Source organism: Arachis stenosperma, chromosome 2 (assembly GCF_014773155.1).
Source record: "Arachis stenosperma cultivar V10309 chromosome 2, arast.V10309.gnm1.PFL2, whole genome shotgun sequence".
NCBI classification, from domain to species: Eukaryota; Viridiplantae; Streptophyta; class Magnoliopsida; order Fabales; family Fabaceae; genus Arachis; species Arachis stenosperma.
This window is the reverse complement of record NC_080378.1, coordinates 10,303,743-10,327,975: the sequence shown is the minus strand read 5'-3', so window position 1 is coordinate 10,327,975 and position 24,233 is coordinate 10,303,743. Positions and strand designations below refer to the sequence as shown.

The 24,233-nt window shown below is 31.5% G+C and overlaps 1 protein-coding gene across 3 annotated transcripts; it reads left to right on the top strand.

The window, feature by feature from the left end:
* Window positions 1-35: 35 nt before the first annotated feature.
* LOC130961119 (uncharacterized) lies at window positions 36-20,457 on the top strand. 3 transcript variants are annotated; one of them, XM_057886802.1, is made up of 13 exons: window positions 36-204; window positions 1,268-1,326; window positions 2,695-2,744; window positions 4,260-7,320; window positions 8,266-8,505; window positions 10,762-11,526; window positions 11,933-12,787; window positions 12,981-13,685; window positions 13,791-14,627; window positions 15,201-15,944; window positions 18,025-18,893; window positions 19,420-19,528; window positions 20,105-20,457. In XM_057886802.1, the coding sequence occupies exons 4-13, from the start codon at window positions 4,306-4,308 to the stop codon at window positions 20,144-20,146; spliced, it is 8,181 nt and encodes a 2,726-aa protein (XP_057742785.1). In that variant the 5' UTR covers window positions 36-204; window positions 1,268-1,326; window positions 2,695-2,744; window positions 4,260-4,305; the 3' UTR covers window positions 20,147-20,457. The 3 variants fall into 3 exon arrangements, with proteins under 3 accessions (XP_057742785.1, XP_057742786.1, XP_057742784.1); XM_057886803.1 differs by having other exon boundaries at window positions 38-204; window positions 20,111-20,457; XM_057886801.1 differs by having other exon boundaries at window positions 40-204; window positions 19,420-19,537; window positions 20,111-20,457.
* Window positions 20,458-24,233: the final 3,776 nt, after the last annotated feature.

Below are 24,233 nucleotides of genomic sequence, written 5' to 3'. Positions count from 1 at the left end.
CAGGGCACAGACCATCAACATAATTACTAATCAATAATTGAGCAGATACAATAATTCCTCACTTTTTCTGCACTAGTTTTCCTATAAACCTTAGGTTGTTATTCTCACTGCGTTGAAGTGATTCTTGGAATTACTTAATTGGAATTTGGGATGATTCTCTCTATCCACTTTATCATTAGTAGGAGCTTCTAGCTGGTGATGGAGGTATGTTTCTCTATATATCTTGTGATCTTGTCTATACCATCTTCACTTTTCTATACTAATTAATCTCCCAAAAAGGAGGATCGGAGCATGCATGGATTATTATACCGTTTCTTTCCAAAAAATGTTTACTTAATTTATTGTCTGTCACTCTGTCACCCTTGCCTTTGAGAAGGCCATAATGCATATATAATAAGAGAACAATCAACAAAATCCGCCATTAAAATTAGTTATAAAGATGAAATATATGTTAAAATATAAATATATATTAACTTATATACAAATATATTAATAATTGATTTTAATAATTAGTTTTATTGTACAAATAACATATAACACTTTTATAAGAGAGTGTCGGAATAGATATTATATAGATTTTGCTGTAATTAGTGAGTTGATATTTAAAAAGCGAAAACAGAAGGATTTAAAGAACAAAATATTGAAAATAAACTATACTATACTTTTCAAATCCTTCTTTTTCTTCTTGTGTTTGAAATTCTAACCTCTAAAAATGTATAAAGATTAAAGAGAAAAGAGGGAGACATGCTTGTAGAAAGGAAACACTACTACTAAAAGAGTGACATAAGATGATAAGAAGAATTGATGAATAGAGTAAAATTAAAGAGGAGAGAAATCTAGATTCGTGTTGTTCTTTTATTGTCACTCAAAAAGATACTCTCTTACGCTGTATATACACAAGCAAATCTAGTGATAGAAAAAAAAAATGAAAAGGCTAATGACAAATATTTTAAGTGAAAAAAAAAAGAAGAACTAATTAGTACTGATTCAAATAATATAAAATAAATATAAAAAGAAAAATATTAGTTCTTAATATTCTTTAAAGAAAAATTGTAGCTACTTTAAAACTTCTATTACGTACGATCTTTCACCTTTGTAGAACTGAGAAGAATTCTTGAACAATCCTGAAATTGTATTATTATCTCTCTGATTTTGTTATTATGGACAAGAATGTATTAGTATTATATGTATATAGGATTATTCATGACTCATGAGCATAATTTCATATCTAATGGTTGAATTCTGCTCATTTGCTGATCCTCATCAGGTCCCAGGCATACAACGAAATTGAAAGGAAGGAGAGAGATGAAGAAAATTGGAAAGAAGGTAGTAATTCTTTTAGTATTTGGCTGGAAGGATAAATGAGAGGGGAAATATTAACAAATAACAAGTTTGCTATATTTGGTATAGATAAGAATTTATTCAGTAAGTATATGCTAATCTGTAACTAAAGAAAATGACAATCCCAGTTATTCTGGTGAGAACATGTAAATAAATATTTAGAAATTGTATGTTAAAAATTGGATTAAAAAATATTTTTTTATTTTTAAAAAAATTGTTATTGACAAAAAAAATTATAAAAATTATATACTTGGTGTAAAATTTTTAAGTTTTAAGAATAAAATATTTTATTTTTTAATTACGTTTGTAAAAAATTTTATTAAAAATATGTTTTTTGAAAAAAATAATTTTAATTAAAAGTTAAAATAAAACGAAATAAAATTTTTGAAGTAAAAATAAAATATTTTAAATATTAAAAATAAAAATAAGACTTAATTTAAATATTAAAATTTTGCAATTTTTTTTTGTAATTAACTAAAATTATTTGTCAAATGTTTACTAATAATGAATAGTCAAAAGATAACATGGGACCCACGTTCAAACCTTTGTCACCCACAAATTCATTTCTTTGTTTCAATAATGGCAGACGACTTTATATTTTGTACCTTTAGCCACCTAATGACTTGAAGCTACTTCCCCACAAATTGGAGTCCACTTTTTTTTTTTCCTTTTTCTTTTTCTAATAAACTCAAAGGTAAGTTAATTCGCTAGAGTACATAACTACGTATGACTGTATGTGAGTCAGTGAGCGTATATATATTGCAAGTTTGCAACGCATAGCATCTAAACATGAGTGCTTAAGGAGTGAAAATAGGTCAGGTCAACTTAGACTTTATTTTTAATAGGTTAGATTTATAACAGAGTATATTAGTCTAAATTTGATATATAATTTAGTATAAATTTTTTAATAAGTATTAAATTTGACTTGTTGTTAAATTTGACATGACCTAAAATTTGTTAATAAGTCTGTTTTTTTAATAATAATTAAATTTAAAATATAATTTAATTTTTAAAATTATAAAATATAAAATAATAAATTTATGGGCAATATTAATACAAAATAAAAATAAACTATATATATATAATTAAAGAGACAAATAGCTTAATAAATAAAGATATTTTAATATGATAGAAGACTTAAATTCAAATCTTTTCAAAAATATTTTGACTCTAACAGACTATCTGACTTTTTAAAGAATATAAATTTTTTTTATTAGCTTAAATTTATAGATAGGTTTTTTTTTTTTTGGATAATGTCTTAAGGACTTTTGTTAACCCGAAAGTAGTGATGATTCTGAAGTCTTTTTAATTTATTTATTTTCTAAGTTTTTTTCATTTTCGTTTGTTCTTTAGGCTGTTTATTGTGCCCACTCTTTTCTTCAAGATAAGTTGTTCACGAGAAGGTAATGTTTTCTTTATCCTGATGAAATTTTATATATATAAGAATTTTGTTATTTAGCGTGAAAAAAAATATAAATTAAAAAAAGTGCTTCATATAACAAATAGTGTTTTTAAGAGCACTTATCAAAGAAACAATAACAAAATATATCGTCTTATGGAAAATAAATATATTTTTGTTAGGGGAGACAGCTCAGACAAATTATTTGTTGATCATAAAAATATAAAAATTAATAATTAGTTACACAAAAATATTTTGATATGAAAATGATAATTCAAATATTCACGTATTATATTAAGTAATTTAGTTAATTTTTAAAATTATTTAATAATTTTTAATTATTTTATCAATTATGATAGGTATATATCAAAATTAGTTATTAGGATAAAATATATCTTAAAATATAAAATGTATATTAAAAATAAATTAAATTATACATATATTTATATATAAATATATGATAGTTAATTTTAGTAATTAATTTTAGTGTGCAATTAACATTTTTATATCTTTATATAAAGATATTTTTATGTGAGAAATTATCATCTAAATTTTTTGTCACATAAAAATAAAAATATTCTTGAGAGAATTTGAAGGGAAAAAAAATGGGAGGAGAGAAAATAGATAGAAAAGTTAGTTTTTTGTTGTTTAGATGAGAAGAAAAAATAGGATGGAAAGAAAAAAAAATAGTGTGAGACCCACTCAAATATTTTCACTCTAAAGATGAGATGAAAATAAAGAAAAAGGTGGCAAACATAAATAAAATTACACATTTATCCTTTATCATTAATAAATTATAATTTACATCTAATATATATAGTGGTATTAATGTAATTTTATATTATTATAATTTTCTTTCTTTTCACTTTTCTTTTCTTTCAAAAAAAAAATTCTCTTTATTTTTTTTTCCATCCATTTTCTTTTCATACAAACAACATATAAATAATTTTACTTTTCCTTCTATTTTCTTTCCTTTCATTTTCTTTCTTATATTCAAACAAAGCCTTAGTATATACTATTTGTATAAATGTATCAAAAATACTATTTGTATATTAAAATTAGCCATTATGTATTTATGTATAAATGTATATGTTATGTAGTTTATTTTTAATGTATATTTTATATTTTAACATATATTTTATATCAGTGACTGATTTTAGTGTATACATAATATAGTCGTTTATAATAATGCACAAAAGTCAGGCTTTTAATTAAACATCAATTTAAATATAAAAATATTACTTATAAACTAAAATTAGTGATTATATATTTATACATAAATGTATATGTTATTTAATTTATTTTTAATACGTATTTTATATTTTAATATATATTTTATCCGAAATGTTTAATAACAAAAAAAATTAGTCAAAAATAATATTTTTTTATCTTCTTAACATTACCCATATTTTATATTAGTAGATAATTTTGATATGCACTATCATGGTTGATTTAAATATTCTAATTAAATGAACTCTTTTATATGATTGAATTTGCAATTTTATGTGTATACATGCAGAAGAAAGAAGATGGGCTGCACAATTGTACAAGATCAAGAATGAAGCATGGCTCTTTCTACACCTCCTTTACCAGATTGGCTTGTCCAATGGGCAACAAAGATCTTAAAGCAAGAGCTTAACTACCTCCTGTACTATGGAAGAAACATTAAAGATCTAGAAAATCAAGTTAACAAGCTCAAGCTAGAGCGACAGAAGCTGGGTGATAGGGTTGCAGAGGATGAAGACCGCCATGGGAGAGAAATATATGATGATGTGTCAAAATGGCTGGACGGGGCTGATACAATCATTGATGCCTATGAAAAGTTCGAAAAAGAAGAAGAAGAAGCCCATACGAAATGTTTAGTTGGCTTTCCTCCTAATTTGCCAGTAAGATATTTTCTTAGCAAAAAATCAATTGAAATTAAAGAAAAAGCTGAGAGTCAGTTACAGAAGGCAAAGTTTGATATCATATCACGTAGTCGAGGGCCACCTTCAATGAGTCTTGTTTTGTCAAATGTTGATTATCAAAACCTTCCTACGAGAGTTACGGCCATGAAAGACATCACGAATGCATTGAAAGACTCGAGTGCTAGAATGATCGGTGTTCACGGGCCATCTGGTGTGGGAAAGACCACTCTAGTCATGGAAGCGGTTAACAGAGTTCAAAACGATCAAGAAAAACCGAAGCTCTTCGATGTGGTGATCATGGCGAATGTGACGAAAAGTCCAAATATCCGAAAGATTCAAGGGCAGATTGCTGACATGCTATGGATGAAACTTGACGAGGAAAGTGAAGAAGGAAGAGCAAGTCGAATAAGAGAGAGATTGAAGAAAGAGAAGGAGAGCACTCTTATAATCCTCGATGATCTTTACGGTAAAGTTGATTTGAATATATTGGGGATTCCATGGCAGAGTGGTGATGGAAATCAGAAGAATCCAAAAGGAAAGAAGTCCCTTGGCTCAAGCACTTCCAATGAGGAGACAAAGCAACAAGGCCTAGCAGATGATGGTGTGATGATAAATTCCCAAAAGGCCTCTGATGCTTCCTCTTCTTCTTCTTCAGCTTCAAATTCGGTAATAGCGTTGACAACAGAAGAGCGCTATAAAGGGTGCAAGGTTTTGCTTATCTCAGAGGTGAGGCAAGTGCTGAACCAAATGGATGTAAGGCCAAAACTAGTTGTCCCTCTGGAACTCTTGAACGAGAAGGACGCAAGGACATTGTTCAATAAAATAGCAGGAATAGGTGACAAGAGCACTGAATTTGGAGAATTGCCAGCTCAGATTGTTGAAAAATGTGATGGATTACCGATGTCGTTAGTTACAACTGCAAAGGCCTTGAAAGGCCGAAGTCGGTTGGTTTGGCAGGATACTTATCAGAAGTTTGAAACGCAGACAATGACAGGAACACCTGAGCATTCTACACGGGTGATTTACGATCTATTAGAAAACGAGGAGCTCAGGATAACCTTCTTGCTTTGTGCTTGTATGGATAACGATGCATTAGTTTCAGAGCTGGTGAGAGCATGCATTGGATTGGGTTTTCTTCGTGGGATCTACACAGTAAAGGACACCAGAAGCAGAGTGCAAGTGATGCTTATGAAGCTTAGAGAGTCAGGGTTGTTGTCCGACAGCTATTCGAGTGACCGTTACACGATGCAAAATCTTGTTCGCAATGCAGCTTTGTCGATAGCATTCAAGGAGAGGCACATGCTCATGTTGAACAAAGTAAGAGTAGATGAATGGCCAGATGATGATGAGCTTAGAAGGTATGTTGCTATTTCCTTGCGGCATTGTGATATCATTGATGCCATTACTAAGAAAATGACATGTGATAGACTTAAAATCTTGGAAGTTATCAATAATGATCCACAATTGAAACTTCCAACGAAATTCTTCGAACAAATGAAAGAGCTCAAAGTGTTGATCTTAACTGGCATTAATCTGTCACCGTCCGATTCATCTGTTGGTTGTTTAACCAAACTCAGAATGCTCTGTTTGGAGCATTGCACGCTAAGTTCATCCAAAGAAGAATTAAGTTTGAGTGAGGAATTAAGCATCATAAAAAACCTGGAGAATCTAAGAATTCTTAGCTTTTCAGGGTCTAATATTGATTGCTTGCCTGTTGAATTAGGGGATTTGTCTAAGTTGCAAACCCTAGACATAAGTAATTGCCCTAAACTTAGAGTCATTCCACCCGATGTAATCTCACGTCTTACTTCTTTGGAGGAGTTGTACATGAGAAAGACTCAAATTCAATGGCCAAAGGTTATTAATGGAGACGAAAATGATGAGAGGAAAAATGCTAGCCTATTAGAATTGGGGGAATTGAATCAATTGACAAATCTTGACATACAAATACAAAGTGTGGACCATTTGCCAGAGAACTTGTTCTTTGACAAGTTATCTAGTTACAAAATTGTCATTGGCTCTTCGAATAGATATTTGAAGAGGGATTTCAAAATTCCAGAAAAGCATGAATTGTCGAGATTTTTGGCAATACATCAAAAAGGTGGCATTCACATTCATTCTCACAAGGGAATTAAAATGCTGTTTGAAAGAGTTGAGTATCTTTTGCTGGGAAAACTCAATGGTGTTCAAGATCTGTTTTATGAGTTGAATTTGAAAGGTTTTCCCCATCTCAAATATCTGGCCATTCAGAATAATCATGATATCCAATTTCTTATTCATCCAAAGGACAGGGAGGAGCATCATGAGAAGGCTTTTGAGAAACTAGAGACTCTTGAACTCCATAAAGTGACGCAAATCGAGGGACTATGCTTCTCTTCATGTCTTCTTTCTGAGTCCTCTTTTGTAAACTTGAAAGCCATCACAATCAATTTCTGTGAAAAATTAAAGTATCTCTTCTTGCCTTCTTTGCTTAAGTATCTAACTGCTCTTGAGACAATACAAGTTTTTTATTGTGACTCTTTAAAGGAGATTGTTCCTGTAGAAAGGTCTGATGAAAATGAGATGCTTAAGCTCCCTAAATTACACACTCTGACACTACAATCTTTAAAAGACTTCATTGGATTCTATCCCATATCAACAACAGAAAGCACCAAATTCCTATTTCATGAAAAGGTATGATCTAATTCTATTGGGTTATGCTAAGTGTACACTAAAATCAGCCACTAAAATCAGCTACTAGTATAAAATATATGTTGGAATACAAATACACATTGAAAATAAATTAAACCACATATGTATTTATACACAAATACATTAGTGGCTAATTTTAGTAGCTAATTTTGGTGTACAAATATCATTTCTCAATTCTAAGCTATCTTGCATACTTTTATTTATGAAAAAGTCTAGGGGCAGTACTTTCATTAAAATTTTGTCAGTATTTAATTAGCAAAAAAAATTGAGTAATTTCATACAATTTTGATAAAATCTCACACCATTAAAAATACCAATAATAGCTAGTTGATGACTACAAATTATAAAATTTATTGTCCCTTAGCACTCCTTTTTATTTATTTCTTTTTAACATTTTAAAGTACACCTTCATGCAAATATTGATTATAACACACATTTTTGTTGAGAAAAAAAATTGATTTTACTCATAATTTTGTTTTATGATAACTGATTTTTTTATGTACACATAATATTTTTTATTTTATTTATATTATTGTTAATATGTGAATAGTAACAAATGAAATTAGTCTGGATAACTTGAGATACAAAGAGATTAGTTTATCTCAATCCTCTTTTTACACACTATTGAAGTGTCTATAATCCATTTTTTCAAATTTATGTTCTAATTTAAATAATAAATATTGCAATATCGACCAATTAAATATAAAAAAGATAATAAGAGTTTTGCTTCTATAATTAATGATTGTGGGTTTAAATTTTACACCAAGGGAGCATGTCAAATTTTGGAAAGTTTGAAGATTAATAAATATGTAATCCAATACTTGATATTTGTATTTGCAAAAAAATAAAATAATACGATGAAATATCACAAGGTTGAGAGCTGAGAAAATTAATTTGATAAAATTTTTGTTTTATTAAACTTGGCAGGTTGAAGTTTCAGTATTAGAGAGACTGGAGCTGAGGTCGATCCAAATAGATCAAATATGGAATGACCAAAGTTCTAATTTTGGAAATTTGATCCATTTGGATGTGAGTGGTTGTCACAGTTTGAAATATTTGTTGCCATTCTCATTGGCAAAGAATCTCAAGAAGCTTCAAAGCCTTTATGTTAGTGAATGCTACCAGATGGAGAACATCTTTCCTGATGGACCTGTAAAAGTTGCTAAGGTATGTAATTAAAATTTGTGGGTTTCCATTTTCTATTAAAAAATTAAATCAAAATGAGTATATATTAATTAAGTCATATAAATTAACTTTAGATAAATATTGATTAAAGGTTAAAAATATTAAAATATATTCACATTAGTTTATAAATTCAGTAATGCTATAAAAGAAACAGTTAAAAGTTAAAAGTTGTCTTATTTAGTATTTATTATTTTTTACTTTTAAGATCATCTTTAAAATTGTATTTTGGTTTAAAATCATCATTAAAATATCTATGGTGATCCTAAAATTTTTTTTTTGAAGGATTATAAAGTCTCTAACAAAAAATATCTATTTCGACCTTTACTCTTTAACATTGTGAACTAATTAGTCTTTACCTTAATGATTTCTTTAGAATATATTTATGTGATATTTTTTTGATGACTATATTTATGTGATGTCACTAATATTTCATAATTTTACACAATAAATTTAGTTAATAAATTAAAAAATAAAAAATATTAAAAATAAACTAAACTATCCTAACAATTATTCGAAATATAATAAGACTGCCAATAAAAATAATCTATTAATTTTAGTTAGTTCTTAATGGATAAATAAATAATTTTTTGGTGATTTAAATAAACTAAACAAAAAATAAAAAAAACTTTTTTTTGTGACTAAAGAAACGGTTTAAATAAAGAGAATGTTCCGTTTAAGATTATACTTAAACTTCTTTTAGAAAAAGAATAAATAAATAGTTTAACATGTTACCTAAGTCTATTCTATTAATACAAAAAAAAAATTGAAAAAAAATTAATCAATCTCAGAAAAATAAAAATTAAGAACTTTTATTTTAAGAGTCCGATTATCTTTTGAGATAATTGTCAAGGGATTGAGATATTATTTTTCCAAAATCATCCTTTCTTAATTTTCGGACAAAATTGCCCTTGAACTCCAACGCATACACACAATCTTCTCTCCACGGCATGAGCATCATGTGACTCCTCCAATCTCATTCATCTCTTGCATGGATTCACCGATTCACAGTAGTAGTACTTTTCATTAATCCACAATAAGCAATCGACAGATCAAACGAGTCAACTCTATTAATCTAGAACGTAATGGTGTTGCCATTGTTCCTGCCACCACTGTCGCCAACTCGCTACCTCATCCGAGCCAACCCGCCGGTTTCCAAACCCGATCATGCTCCGAACCATCATCATCATCCCCATCCTTTTGGCCTTCTCCCTCACCTTCTCAGTTCACGAGTTGACTCCGAGTCCAGCTCGTTATCCCTCCACAACCCCACAAAACACTCCACGGCATCAGCATCCAGCATGACGGAGGAGACGGAAGACGATGACGAGAAGGACGTCGGTCGAACGGTGAACGGAAGCGGAGTATCTGGACTCGCGCCACCGATGGCAACGGACTCCTCGGAGGATGCCGAGTAATAAGGTGTACCAATCTCCACAAACCAAGTAATCGTCATCCTCAATATACCTTGCACGAACTAGGGTTCACGAACATAAGGGGTAATTTTGTCCGCCAAAAAATTGGCAACAAAAGGATGATTTTAAACCAGAATCCAACCTTAGATACGATTTTGATAGGGACAAAAAAAATTAGGGACGATTTTGATTTTTATTCCAAATTCTAAAGACCAAAATAGTATTTGACTCCAATTTTACATATACGTATAATGTTTATATACAATTATGATAGATGACATAAATTAGGTGAATGCTATAGAATATAGATCGATTAAACATATATAATTGATATTTTTTATATCTAATTATAATTTATTTATATAGAATTATGAATTATATTCATTATATTTGAGCCGTGAGCTCTTGGTAGAAGCTGAGTTTAATTTTTTACAAATAGCCTCGATTGTTAACGAATCGAGCTTAGTTTTTGGGAGAATTTGAGCTTGACCCGGCTCGACTTAGCTTTGACTTATTTCGAATCCTAATAGGCTAATACAACATAAAGTGACATTCACATCAGCACTACATTCATTGGTAGGAGTGCAGGACTAATAGTTGTGAGACGAAAGCCTTGCGGAAGTTAACGGAAGTTACATTTCTAAAGTAAAAAGCTCATTCTGAGAAGTTTTCAAGTTTGAGTGACCAAAATCAACATACCTCCTTTTTATAATAATTAATCAAGTTACCTTCTTTTCGCAGTGGATTTGCTCGTTTATAGTTCGTGCAATCTAGCAGTGTTCTTCTGTTAATTTGATTATTATCTTGTTACTGTAAATCTATGCAGGATGCTACTTTTCCAAATTTGAAGAATATAAAGCTGAGCAGGATGAGCAGTTTGAGAAAGATATGGAATCTTAATGTCCCGGTTGAGAAACTGGACACACTGGTCATTGAAAAGTGCAATCAATTGGTGAGTGTTTTCAGTCATGACATGGAGGGAATATTTCAAGGACTAAGCAGCTTGACAGTTACTGATTGCAAGTCACTGGAAACTATATTTGACCTAACCGCCGATCAGAACTGGTATGCTCGTCCCTACGAAACTTTATTGCGGGATGTTCATTTGGAATCATTACGAAAACTGGAAAGTATATTGAGATGCAAGCAAGACCAAGAAGGGACACTTCAACTGAAATCTCTGCAGAACATAACAGTTCATGGTTGTGGCAACTTGAAAAATATATTTCCATTTACCATTGCTAAACACCAGCTTGAAAATCTGCAATGTTTAGTTGTATCGGATTGCTCCACATTAAAGGAAATTGTAGCAGTGCAAAATGTTACCAGCGACAACAGCAGCAGCAGCGGCACAAGCAATCCTGTTCCCTTGGTGTTTCCTGAGCTAACCTCCATTAAATTTTCTAATCTACCAGAGTTCGAGAATTTCTGTGGAGGACATTGTGAATTGAAGTGTGAAAAATTAGATGAGGTGTCTATTGAACTTTGTGGCAAGCTCGAACTATTTAGAGAAAGCCAACTCTTGCATGAAACATTTCCGTCCTCTCAAGCCGCAACATCTGCTCAAAGAAAGCCACTCTTTCATGAAAAGGTAATATCAAGCAGCCTTTCAAAAAAATTATTTGAATTTACGTAAATATCTCTGTCAATAAGAAATAACTACAAAAGATTTCCGTCACCAAATCAGCCACTCCTATATAATACCAGTTGAAATACAAAATACATTGAAAATGAGTTAAATTATATACTCAAATATATGGTGACTGATTTAGTGATTGATTTTTTATGTGCCCATAGCATTTATGAGTAAGAAATTATATTAACTTGTATGTTAGATGTCATGTGTTGATCGAAACCTTATAAAAGAAATTATGACTCGTTTATGTTATTATACCTCACCACATTATTCATGTTTAACTACTTGCCAAACATTTGAAATCAGAACAAATTTATAGTAAAGGAAAACCATCAAAATTATATATTTATTTTCTATATAGGTAATGAATAAGTTGAGGTCGATGCATATTGAGTTACAGCATACAAGGTCGTCAACTCGCTATCGACGAGACAAGTTAGAAGTTCTTCGCTTGTCCCAGTTAAAGGACACTGAGATTCTATTTCGTTTCCTTCACAGCAATCCTAATTTGAAGAGCCTATGGCTGGATAATTGTTTCTTTGGCAAGTTGGTGGAGTCTCAAGAAAAGTCCTCTTCCGATGGAAATGAACACATAGGAGTTGTTCCAAAGCTAAAAACCTTGAGGTTAACCAACTTGTCTTTTCTTAAAGAGATTGGCTTTGAACATGATGCAATTCTTCAAAGAATAGAGTCATTGCTTTTAGAGAATTGTCCTGAATTGGATACTATAGTGCCTTCAGAGGAGAGAATACGTTTCAATTTCTTGACCAATTTGGAAGTGGTATATTGTAAATGCATGAAATATGTAATGCCACTTTCAACAGCTAAAAGCTTGGGTCAACTCGTCACAATGAAGGTAATCAATTGTGAATCTCTGGAGGAAATTATTGTATCAGATCATCAAACAGTAGATAAAGAAGTCAATGAACAGAGCAGGACTAATAATAAGATAGTTTTTAAACAAATGAAAGCTCTTGAACTTGTATCTTTGAAGAATCTTAGAAGTTTCTGCAGTTCCAAGATTTGTTCTCTTGAGTTTCCACTATTGGAGAAATTCGTGGTGAGTGCTTGCCCCAAAATGGAAAAGTTCTCTGAAAAAGAAATCAAAACCATGCCAACAATTATGCAAAAAGTGTATGTTGTACGTGATGAAGAGAAGAGATTGTGCTGGAATGGTGATTTACGAGCCACAATAGAACATATATACAATAAGAAGGTAAATTGTGTTTCATTCAGCTTCTTTTTTCTTTTTAACTTGAATAAGGTAAAATCGAGTTACTTTCATCACACTTCATTTTCGATTATTGCACTCGATTTAAGAGTTATTTACATACATATATTATGGATAGAAATTTGATTGTGTTTTGGGATGTGCTTGAATCGTAACTTTATTTGCAATATGTTGGCAGAAATATTATGAAGGTATGGACAAAATAAGTGTTTCCGAGCATTCGGTACTTGAAGAAGGCTGGAAGACTGAAAAAGCTCTTGACAAAGGTTGGTTTTACAGTTTGAAGACTTTGACGTTGGAAAGGTGTAAATTTGAATCATTTGCAATTCCATTGTTTGTTCTTCGATGTTTGAAGAGCCTAAAAGAATTGGAAGTGCGAAATTGTAAAAACACCACATGCATTTTTGAAATGAATGATATCAAGGGAACATTCCAGTTGGAGAAGCTCACTTTGGAAGAGCTACCAAATGTGACCCACGTGTGGCCCCAACAGGATAAACAAAATGACAGCCGCTTTCGAAATCTGCAGCAGGTGTTTGTCAAGTCTTGTAGAAAACTGAAAGCCTTGTTTCCTGTAGCTATAGCTACAAATCTTAAGATGCTTGAGCAACTTGAAGTACATTTTTGTGATGAGTTGCTAGAAATTGTTGAGAAAGATAGGGTTGGAGGTGGTGAAACAAAAAAATTTGTGTTTCTTTATCTAACACGGTTGAGATTGTATAACTTGCCGCAACTCGAACACTTTTATGATGGAATGTTCACTTTGGAGTGTCCAGAGTTAAACTATTTGTATCCGTTCAACTGCAACAAATTTGAACTATTTCAGACACCACAAGAAAATAGCCCTTCAATTACTAGACCAGGCCTTTTCTCAAATATAAAGGTGATTATTCTCTTAATTTCCTATCTATTAAAATCCAAATTAAACACAAACTGAGGTAAGCAATAAGCATGTTCTTTATTTTTCTTCTTTTTTTGCCTTTAACAGGGCATTTCCAAGGTGAAAAGTTTGAGCATGAAATCAAAGGACACTTCGGTGCTAAAGTCATGGTTACAGCAGTCCGAGGATCTTGAACTTGAATATTTAAGGGGACTAATGTTAACCTTTGATGATGATGTGAATAATGAGTACTCTACTTTGCAGTGTGAAATACTTGGGAGGCGGACACCCAAGTTAGAGAGAATGGGCATTATGAATTCCACAAGCCTCAAGAAGATATTGTTCCCCTCTCAAAATCACAGGTTCCTTGAACACTTAGATTACATGGGCCTAGAAAGCCTACTTGAGCTAAGCTCCATTGGCGGGTTAGAGTACTTGTCAAAGCTCCAGAAATTCGGTGTTTATCAATGTCCACTTTTGAGGACAATAGAACAATATCCCCCAAGTTTGAAAAAATTGATTGTGGCAGGATGTCATGGATTAGAGTGTTTATTCACATCCTCAGCTGCAAGAAGCTTAAAGCACCTTGAGGAGTTGTACGTTTATGATTGTAAATCATTGAAAGACATAGTGCGAAAAGAGCAAGGTGATGAAACAGCCACAGAAGAGATCATTTTTCAGCAGCTAGAAAGCATAAGTCTTCAATATTTGGAATGCCTGGAATGCTTTTATCAAGGCAATGCTGCCTTGAAGTTACCCTCTCTGGCTCGGGTAACGATATGGAAGTGCCCCAAGATGACTATTTTCTCTCCACAATTGACAGACGGCGAAGATCCTCCAAGACAAATCAGCGTTTCTTTCGACAGCGGAGATGACGAATCGGAGGTCCAACTAACTCATTATCATCAACTCAACCTTGCAGTAGGAGCCCAGTTCTTAAATCAGGTGTGGCACTAATTTAATAATGGAATAACTGAGAAGTGGATAATTATTTACCTTACTCCAAAGATGTACATTATTGTTTACTAAATTTTTGCCAAATATTATATCATAGTGCATGCTTAACATGTTTAATTTAGGATAATTTGTCAAATGAAATCATTTTTCTTTTGAAGATTAAATTAGTATAAATGTTTCAATTTTTTTAAGATGCTAAAATAGTAATTAAAATTCTGAATATGTTCACGTGATAAATATTGTGAATAAAAAGATAATATATAACGTGCTTAGCTGTATTATAGTGCAAATTCATCAAAAGGACTTATTTATGCACCAACAAAAGGGATCCAATTTCATAACTTATTTGTTACATATAATTTAAAGATTTATATTTTTAGAAATCATATAAAAATTTCCTTTTGGTGAATAAATTAAATTTAAATTCTAACATTATTTCAGTTTCCACTTTCCATTATGGGAATTACTTTGACTGTACAATACCTTAGTCATAGTTGATCAATTATACTTTTCTATCGATCAGCTGACAATAATATTAATATTTTTCTTCGATTATTTCAGACATGTTTATTTCTGAATGATTATCCTGAAATGCAAGGAAAATGGGTTGGCGCATCAGGAATCCCAGTTGAGTGGTCTTTTAACTATTTAAAATATTTGGAGGTGGAAGGTTGTGACTTTTTGACAAATGCAGTGCTCCCATCTCATTTGCTTCCTCTTCTGAGTAATTTGGAAGAGCTGATAGTGAAGAAATGTAAACGTGTTGCGGCAATATTTGATGTGAAAGACACACCACCGGAACACGATGATCCAAACAAGATTGTTAGGATTCCCGTGAGGGAGATCATTTTGGAGGAGCTTCCAACTCTGACTCATGTTTGGAACAATGATCCCAAACCAAGTCTCAGCTTTTCATCTCTGGAGAAAGTCTTTGTTGAGGAATGTAAAAGCATAAAAAGTTTATTTCCAGCATCAGTTCCCAGAGACAACCTACAGCTTTTAAATGTGAAAAACTGTGGGGAGTTAGAGGAGATTGTTGCAAAAGATGAAGCATTTCCCCAAGAGGTTATTATTCTGTTCCCCAAATTGACCGAGCTGGTGCTACGGGATTTGCCAAAGCTAAGGTGCACTTGTTCTGGAATGCAAAGTTTATTAGACTGCTCTGCTGTCTTAACAAGATTATACGTTTCTCGTTGTCCAATGCTCAAAGTTTTTGCACAAGATATTCAGAATTCAAATCCAGGGGTTGAAGATGGTTTTGCAACTGATGATGACAAACACCACCTTTTTTCTTCTGCACAAAAGGTATGAATTTAGTGAAAATGGTCAGTATTTTACATTTTAATTAAGAAAAATTCTAGGTGACGAACACTTTTTTTTCCTTAATTTTGCCTTATATTTAACCACTACTACCCAATTCTCTCACTTTTTACGCTAAAAATGCTGGCCCTATCATTATGCTTTTAATAAAGCTAGGCGTCCAACTTTTTTAAACTAAGACTTTAACCAAACATGCTTCTTCTTCGAAGGTACGCACATAGATGCTATGGCTGGTGTTTCTTCTCCTCTTATATATGTTTAACAAAAAAAAAAAAAAAAATAGGCAACTACTCCAATGAAAATGCTAAAAATATCTTCTCATGATAATCTTTGTTTAAAAAATATGACTTATTTGTTAGCAATATTTTAAATAAAGGTAACATTTTTACTTCAAATAAAAATTAAGCCCTACAATTTATTATATTATCTAATGGCCAAAATGAAGTATCTTCACATGATACAATCATAAAATCTTCATTGGAGTAGCCACCAAAAAAATATTGATACTCAACATAAAAATTTTAGTATACACTATAAAAAAATTAGTGCACAACATAAAAAAAATTCTATCCTATATCAATAAATTTTTATGTTATGTGCAATAATTTTTGTATTATATCCATAAATTTATATGCAAAATTTTTTATGCTAAAAAAGTACGGAAACAAAAAATTAGGTGATAGACGTATGTATTTTTTTTTGTTGGCTTATATCAATTTAGTTAGACTTGATTACTAAAAAGTAAAAACACTTATACATAGAGCATTATTGTTATTTTTTAATTAAAAAGTAACTAGATTAAGACCCACACGATACGCGAAGAGCTAAATTAATTATATTATATAGTATAAATTTAAAATGTGCTATATATATATATATTGCTTAAAGATATATTAGATCATATGTAAATTAATATTAAATTTAGAAGTTAATTTATAAAAAATATTATACAATACATTTATTTAATTTAGGAATTTATATATGATTTAATAATATTATTATTTAACAAAAAATACAAAAAATATATCATTTTAATTTAGATAATAATTGTGCTTAACTATTACTTTATAATTCAATTGAATAATAATATGAATTAAATTTAATTAATTAAAAAATTTAATTTTTTTTTCAGTAACATATCAAAATTAATTAAATTTTATGCGGTTGATAATACATGACAATCTGAAATAAAAAAATTAATTCAAAATTTAATAATTATAAAAAATAGAATTATACATAAATTAGACTCTAAGTAATAAAAATATTCAGTTAAAGTTTATTCATTTTTTTTTTGGTGACTGTTAAAGTTTATTCATTTGATTTCATATACTTTATTTTATTATTTTTTTTAAAGAGTTACTTTTGCTTTTTTAAATTTTTTTTAGGTTCTATTTAAATATTATAGTACAATAATAAAATTAATAGATAAAATATAAGTATGAATATTATTAATATTTTGATCATTAAAGATGACATTCAATTTTCTAATTTTATTTTTTTATGAATCATGATAACATGTATTTTAAACAATATTATAACTAAATGATATTAAAAAATATAAAGATAAGTTATTCTAGAAGATAAAAATATAATGAGAATCCAATAAAAATCTTATAGCATAATGCAAAAATAAAAAATTATAGTCAAGTAGTGTGAATTAGTTTATTTTTATTAGCATTATGGTAGAAACTTAGAAAGCTAAGAATAAATATAAGGACTATCTTTAGCTCTATTTTAACTTTTAATATATTAGTAATAGATAATAGATGGATGACTTGTTGGATCCATAAAATAAAAGACATCTTTAAAAGAAAAATTCAAACTCATTTCATTAATATAAAATAGATATATAACTTCCTCCATCCATTTCTCACTTATAATGTACCACATTTTCAAAAAGTTTTTCAATTGGTTTAATTTTGTCTAAATTTAATAAAAATCTTCGCTCTTCAGTCTTCATTGAATTCTACTCTTCACCAAAAAAATCTTCTTGTTTTATATTTAAGAAATAAAGATTCCCAGCTACGTTATTTTTATTTAATTTGTTATTGATTTCACATCCTAGGTTACTACCTCCAATTTTGAGGAACTAGAGCTGAGTAAGGAAGATGTTAGAATGATTGAGAAAGGACTACTTCAAGTGGACCTCCAAAACTTGAATTACTTGGGACTGAATAACTTCAATGATAATGAGACAGATGAATTTCCAGATGTTTTCCTCTCCAAGATGTCACTACCGAAATTAAAGGAGTTTCAGCTGCTAGATTGCGCCTTTAAAGATATCTTCCGCCCAAAGAGGCCTGACATGGATTATTCCAAAATGCTCTCGCAGCTCAATTATTTGAATATTACCAATCTACACAAGCTCAATTCCATGGGGTTTGAGCACCCCTGGATGGCCCCTCTTCTTGAAAGTCTAGAAACCTTGAAGGTTTCGGAATGCAACTTGTTGACAAACTTGGCAGCTTCATCTGTCGTTTCTTTCCTCTATCTCAGGGTACTGAGGGTAGAGAATTGCGCAGGATTGAAATATTTGTTCACATCTTCAACTGCCAAAAGTTTGGGTGCACTGCAAGAATTGGTCATTACCAAGTGTAAATCATTGGAGAAAGTAGTGGCTCATGAAGAGGGAGAAAAACCAGATGATTTGGTATTATTCAGTAATCTCTATACTTTGTCGCTCAACGAGTTACCACAACTTGAAAGCTTTTACACGGGGAATTCAACTTTGTACTTCCCAAGGCTATGTAGTAGTTTATTGTGCACGATCACTAAGTGCAATAAGATGAAGACTTTCTCTCATGGCGACGTGCTACCCAAGTTTATGCAAGGGAAAATAGATGAAGACCCTTGGCATGGTGATCTGAATTCCGCAGTCCAGAAACACTTTCAGAAAGCAAGCATTATCACAACTACTTCCCCCTGGACTTATATGTGAGTGTTTATATCAAATGATGTGCTGAATTAGTTAATTCTCATTATTATTTCATGATCTCTAATGTGCTAATCTTGGGTCGTTTTCTTTTTTATTATATCTTGGGTCATTTTCTCATTTGGTATGTAGTGATGAACTGTTTGGAATCACTTTATATATACTGAATGGAATTTGTACCTAAGACATGGTGCATTCTTCCCAAACCCCTCGTACTAAACCAATTGTAGTGGTTTATAAACAAACCTGAAAAACTGATAAGCTTTTTAACCCCCAAAAATACAGAGAAGAAAAGAAAGAAGGGCTTTATTTCTTTAAAAAGTTGGTTATTTTTCATTTTGTTAATATTCTTATAAGTCTAGGCAAGTCTGTTTGGATAAAACAAGAAAAAAAAGAGAGAGAAAAGAAGAAAAGAGATCAGAGGAGTGTACCCTTTTTATAATGAGAAAAAGAGAAGGCAATACACAGTTTGTATCATTTCACCATTTAACAATAGTCCTTCTGTGAAACGATAATAATTTGTTTCAGGGACTTGTTGCCTACTGAGAGAAGCTTATTGTTGCTTTCATTCATCACGCTGGCCCAGAGTGCTAATAGTACACTCAAGAAGAAACAGCGCAGAACACTTGAATTGCCAGTGAGTACGGTAATTTTCCTGCTATTTTCGCCCTCAGTTTTATGAAAATAAGGAAATGAAAAAAGTACATAGATATAGCATATATAACAAGTTAATTTTGTGAAATAGAAAGGCTCAAGTTCGACATAATATAATAGGTACAATTTTAATTTTGCCTGAATTGCATCTGGCACAATGGTAAGGTTGTTGCCTTGCATTTCAGTCCTTTTCTTAAGAGAGTGCTTGTAAGAAGATTTGAACACTAACCGAAGAATCAAGGTTATTGTAGTTTTGTAAACTTATTTGAAAACGCTACCTGATGTCACGTCAGCTCTAAGATATGCTTAAGGTTCTTTTATTTGTGTCTATTTGGGGTGCTACTTAGCTTGTGATTTGTCCATGTTATAACATGAGGTCAATAAGAAACAAAGGAAGGAAAGCTTTCAACTTGTGCTTGAGAGTGAAGTATCATGTTTCTAAGGACTCTATATGTTTGTGATAACAGATAGAACTAGAAAATGTTCAACATAATTGTCTTAATGTCCAATCATTTTGAGACAAACTAACATAATTGTTTCCAAAATTTTCTTTGTCGAGGCTCAGTGTCCCCCGGAATACAATGAGAATGTAACTGGATAGCACCATGGTGGCAACTACTGATGGAAGGATTTTCTTTTTCGGCCGGAGTGTAGTGTGCATGAATAAATTACCTGTGTTTCTGCAGGAAGTGTGAAAGGAATAATCTTGTATTATAGTAGCTAGATGTGTGTGATCTTTTTAATTGCAGAAAGGATTGTCATAAATAAATTGTACCTGTAATTTTACAGGAGGTGTTTATGTTTTTTTTAGAATAAAGATGATATGTATGTTCACATACATGAAGTTTGTATTGTTTTAAAACTGGAGGTGTGTTTTAATTTCAGCAATAAAGTTCACGTGTTATTTCCTCAGCCTATATGTATTCTTTACATTTTGTTGTTGATTTTTGGGTTATTTCTTCAAAATAAAAAATGGTTTTCATGAATAAAACTGGGAAAGAGGAGGGTCATCTATTGTAGACACCATGCACATACACGGAGTGGATCCTCTCCAGTAAAAAAAACTGGATAGTATCCAGTGTTTAATCTAACCATTGATTGTTCTCTCTCTTTCTTATTTATTTCTGGTCCCACTTATAGAATCAAAGGTGAGAGATCACATTGCATTTTGTCCAGTGTTAAAAAAACTAGAGAGAATCTATTTTCCACATACACATAAGTATCAGCAGACAGCACCTTTTTACACCCTTTTTCCTCTCATTTCTAGTTCAAGGACTTATTCACCTTTTTGTTTTAAATTTAAATGAATTTCAGAGTAAATTATACAAATAAAATAATCTGACCCTAATATTACTCAATTATCTTAAATAGATTTTTTTTAAAATTTATGTAAATCTATGTAGATTGTGTTACAGAGCAATGTTTTATTAGGATTAAAGACATAAATCGTGCTTGAATGCCATGATTTAACTTGGATGAGACTACTTTATAATTTCATTAGAAGCAACCACAATTTAGGTGGACATAGGCGTCTAAATCATCTATCTATCTATTCTTATTTTTATTTATATAGTTGATACCAATTCTTTGTATATTGGATTTAAGTTATGTTTTTTCTTCTAATGATGTCACGTATTAACCGATAAACTTTTAGTAAAATATTAAAAAATATTAAAACCATAACTCCCATATATAATTAATTCATTTATTACGTATTATTATTCAATGAAAATATAAAACATTAATTAAATATAATAAATATCTACATTAAAAATATTATAATAATAATATTATCATAATAAATTTAAAGTTACAAAATATTTAAATTTCATTATATTTGACTTATTTATATATCATATATAAGATTTTTATCATTATTATTTCATTTCACAATTCATGATTTGCCTATGAAAAATATTTATACTAACAAATGAAGAGGAGCCTATCTACTTAGAAATGATTCTATTAGATGATTACAAAATAAAAATATTTATGATATTTTTAAAACAAATTTACAAAAAAAACACTCTTATTACTTTTACTATTTTTTAAGATTTTGCAATACTTTACATATAATTATATTTTAAGATCCTTATAATTATACTTATTCCAATATAATATTTAAATTAAAGAATTCATTTTGATCATTTTTTAATATTATTTTGAGTTTGTATTATTTGAGACATTGTCTGATAGAGTAGCTTTATAAAAATATTAACAGATATTTTTACTTTATGTTATTTCAATTATTCTTATTAAAAATAACTTATTTAATATATATATATACACACACAAAAGCCAATAAATATTTTAAAAAATTTTATTCTTACTATTATAAATATCATTGAAAACTTGTATGCATTAGGAGAAGAAAAACAAGATGTCAAAGAAAATGAATTTTTTATTTAAATTAAAAAAATATAATATTTATCAATTTAAATAAATATATAAGTATTTACTGAAATATATTTAGAGTCATGCAGTGGATGAAACCGAAAATCAAACGTATCACAGATGCAGTGACTCCGTTATGTGTAACAGGACTCGCTGGTCATATCTTGAGTGCACCCGAGATATGAACAAGAGAGCATCTCGGATACACTGCATCCGAGATATACTCATATTCTGACATGGGGCACTGCGTCCGAGATACGTGTAAGGAAGCAAAACAGGGGCACTGCATTCGAGATATAGTCAAGATCTGATGTTATAAATATATTGTATGCTTTTTTATGAAAATATTGTAATGTTATAGATGAAAAATGGTCCCATAACAATTGAAGGTAACTAGTTATATAGAAATTATGGTTCATTACACATTAAACACATTTAATAATAATCAGTACATCAAAGTGACAACATTGAAACAAAAAGACCTAAACCCTAATCTGCATGCGTCGTCATGGATCTGAGTGGGGCACATTGGGACACCCATGTCTGGTGTGGCCCTCTCCGCGGCAGAGCCCACATCTCTTCTTCGCACACTCAATGGCATCCATCTCATTCCGGATCCGAGTGGATACCAGCCTACCGAATGCCTTCCTTCCTCCTCATTCAGGTACCTCTTACCCTCGGTCAACTTGAACCTCGAATTGAAGTTTGATACCATGTGCCGAATGCAATAAGCATGATATGCTGACAGGGGATGCCATCCACTGTGAGGTGCATTGATAGCGGCACGAATGGCCTGTGATTAGGGGTGGAAACAGGCTAGGCCAGGCCAGGCTTTACTCTTAACAGGCCTGGCCTGTCATATAGTTGATCGGCCTGAACCTGGCCTGCAGCCTGCTATATACTTTTTTTAAAGTATTAAACCTGACCTGTTATTCAGTCTGGCCTGGCCTGAAGCCTGTTAAAAGGCCTGATAAATTTTTTTATAAAAATAAAATTATTATTTAAAAAAAAACTATCTTTTAATAAACATATTTATTTGTAATATGTTATATTTAATATTTATAAGAAAGTATTTAAAATATACAAAACTATTTATAATTAAATATAATAAATTTGAAATATCTTATAATTTTATTAATAATAAAAAATTATTTATATATGTAATTATGTACTAACAGGCCTAGGCAGGCCTGACAGGCCAATAAGACTAATGAGTGAGCTTGGGCCTGGCCTATTAATATAATAAGGCTTTTATAGGAGCATGGGCCTGTACCTATTTTATAACAGGTCAGGCCAGACCAAGCTAAACACAGGCCAGGCTACAGGCCCCTGGCAGGCCGCCTGGCCTTTTTCCATCCCTACCTGTGATCTATCTGACATAATTAGGATTCCTAGATATGGAGTAACATGTTGTCTCAAATTTGAGAGGAAAAACGACCATGACTCCGTTGTCTCAAACTCCACTAATGAAAAAGCTATAGGAAGAATATTGTTGTTACCGTCTTGAGCCACAGCAATCAAAAGCACGCCCCCATACTTGCCGTACAGATGTGTTCCATCTACCGATACAAACGGCTTGCAATGCTTAAACGCTTCAATACATGGAGGAAATGCTCAAAAAACCTTATCAAGCTGACTCCACTCTCCATCAACTATATCCCCGTTGTAATAAGAGACAGCAAGACATTCGTGGATTGTGCCTGGGAGGCACTCCGTGTTGTAATCCTCCTCATCTTCAACGTTCAAAAGATCATCCAAGTGCATTGCATCTAAGTTCAACGTCTGGTAATGGCTAGGAACATCCGACAGTCGAGGAATGGCCAAAGGTGGAGGTAGCAGAAACCTACCAATGCTGCCATTGGGAGTCTCCAGCACAAACTCATCTTCTGACACTGTATCACTCGACGACTCGGACCCGGCAACATAGGTGGAATTGCCCTCACTGTCGGAATCATCGGCACTATCATGAGGCTGAGCATAGTGGATTGGTGTCGCCTCGAGCGGCACGACTTCAGGACCCGGAGGAGACAGCCCATCCCCAGTAACTACATCTCGGACCACAGCATACAACTCCATCATATGTTGGGGCATCAGTTGCGCATGTACGTCGAACATGACCCTCACATGCTGATCCCCATCTATCCAGAATAATCGGTTCGTAAATCCACAGTTCGGAAGCACATACATAAATCTATATGCAATCCTCCCAACCTCCTTTGTTCCTACTCCTTCCATATTACGCAGCATGATCGTCTTTAGCGCATCCAGGGTATCAATCCGGTAAGTGCACAGCA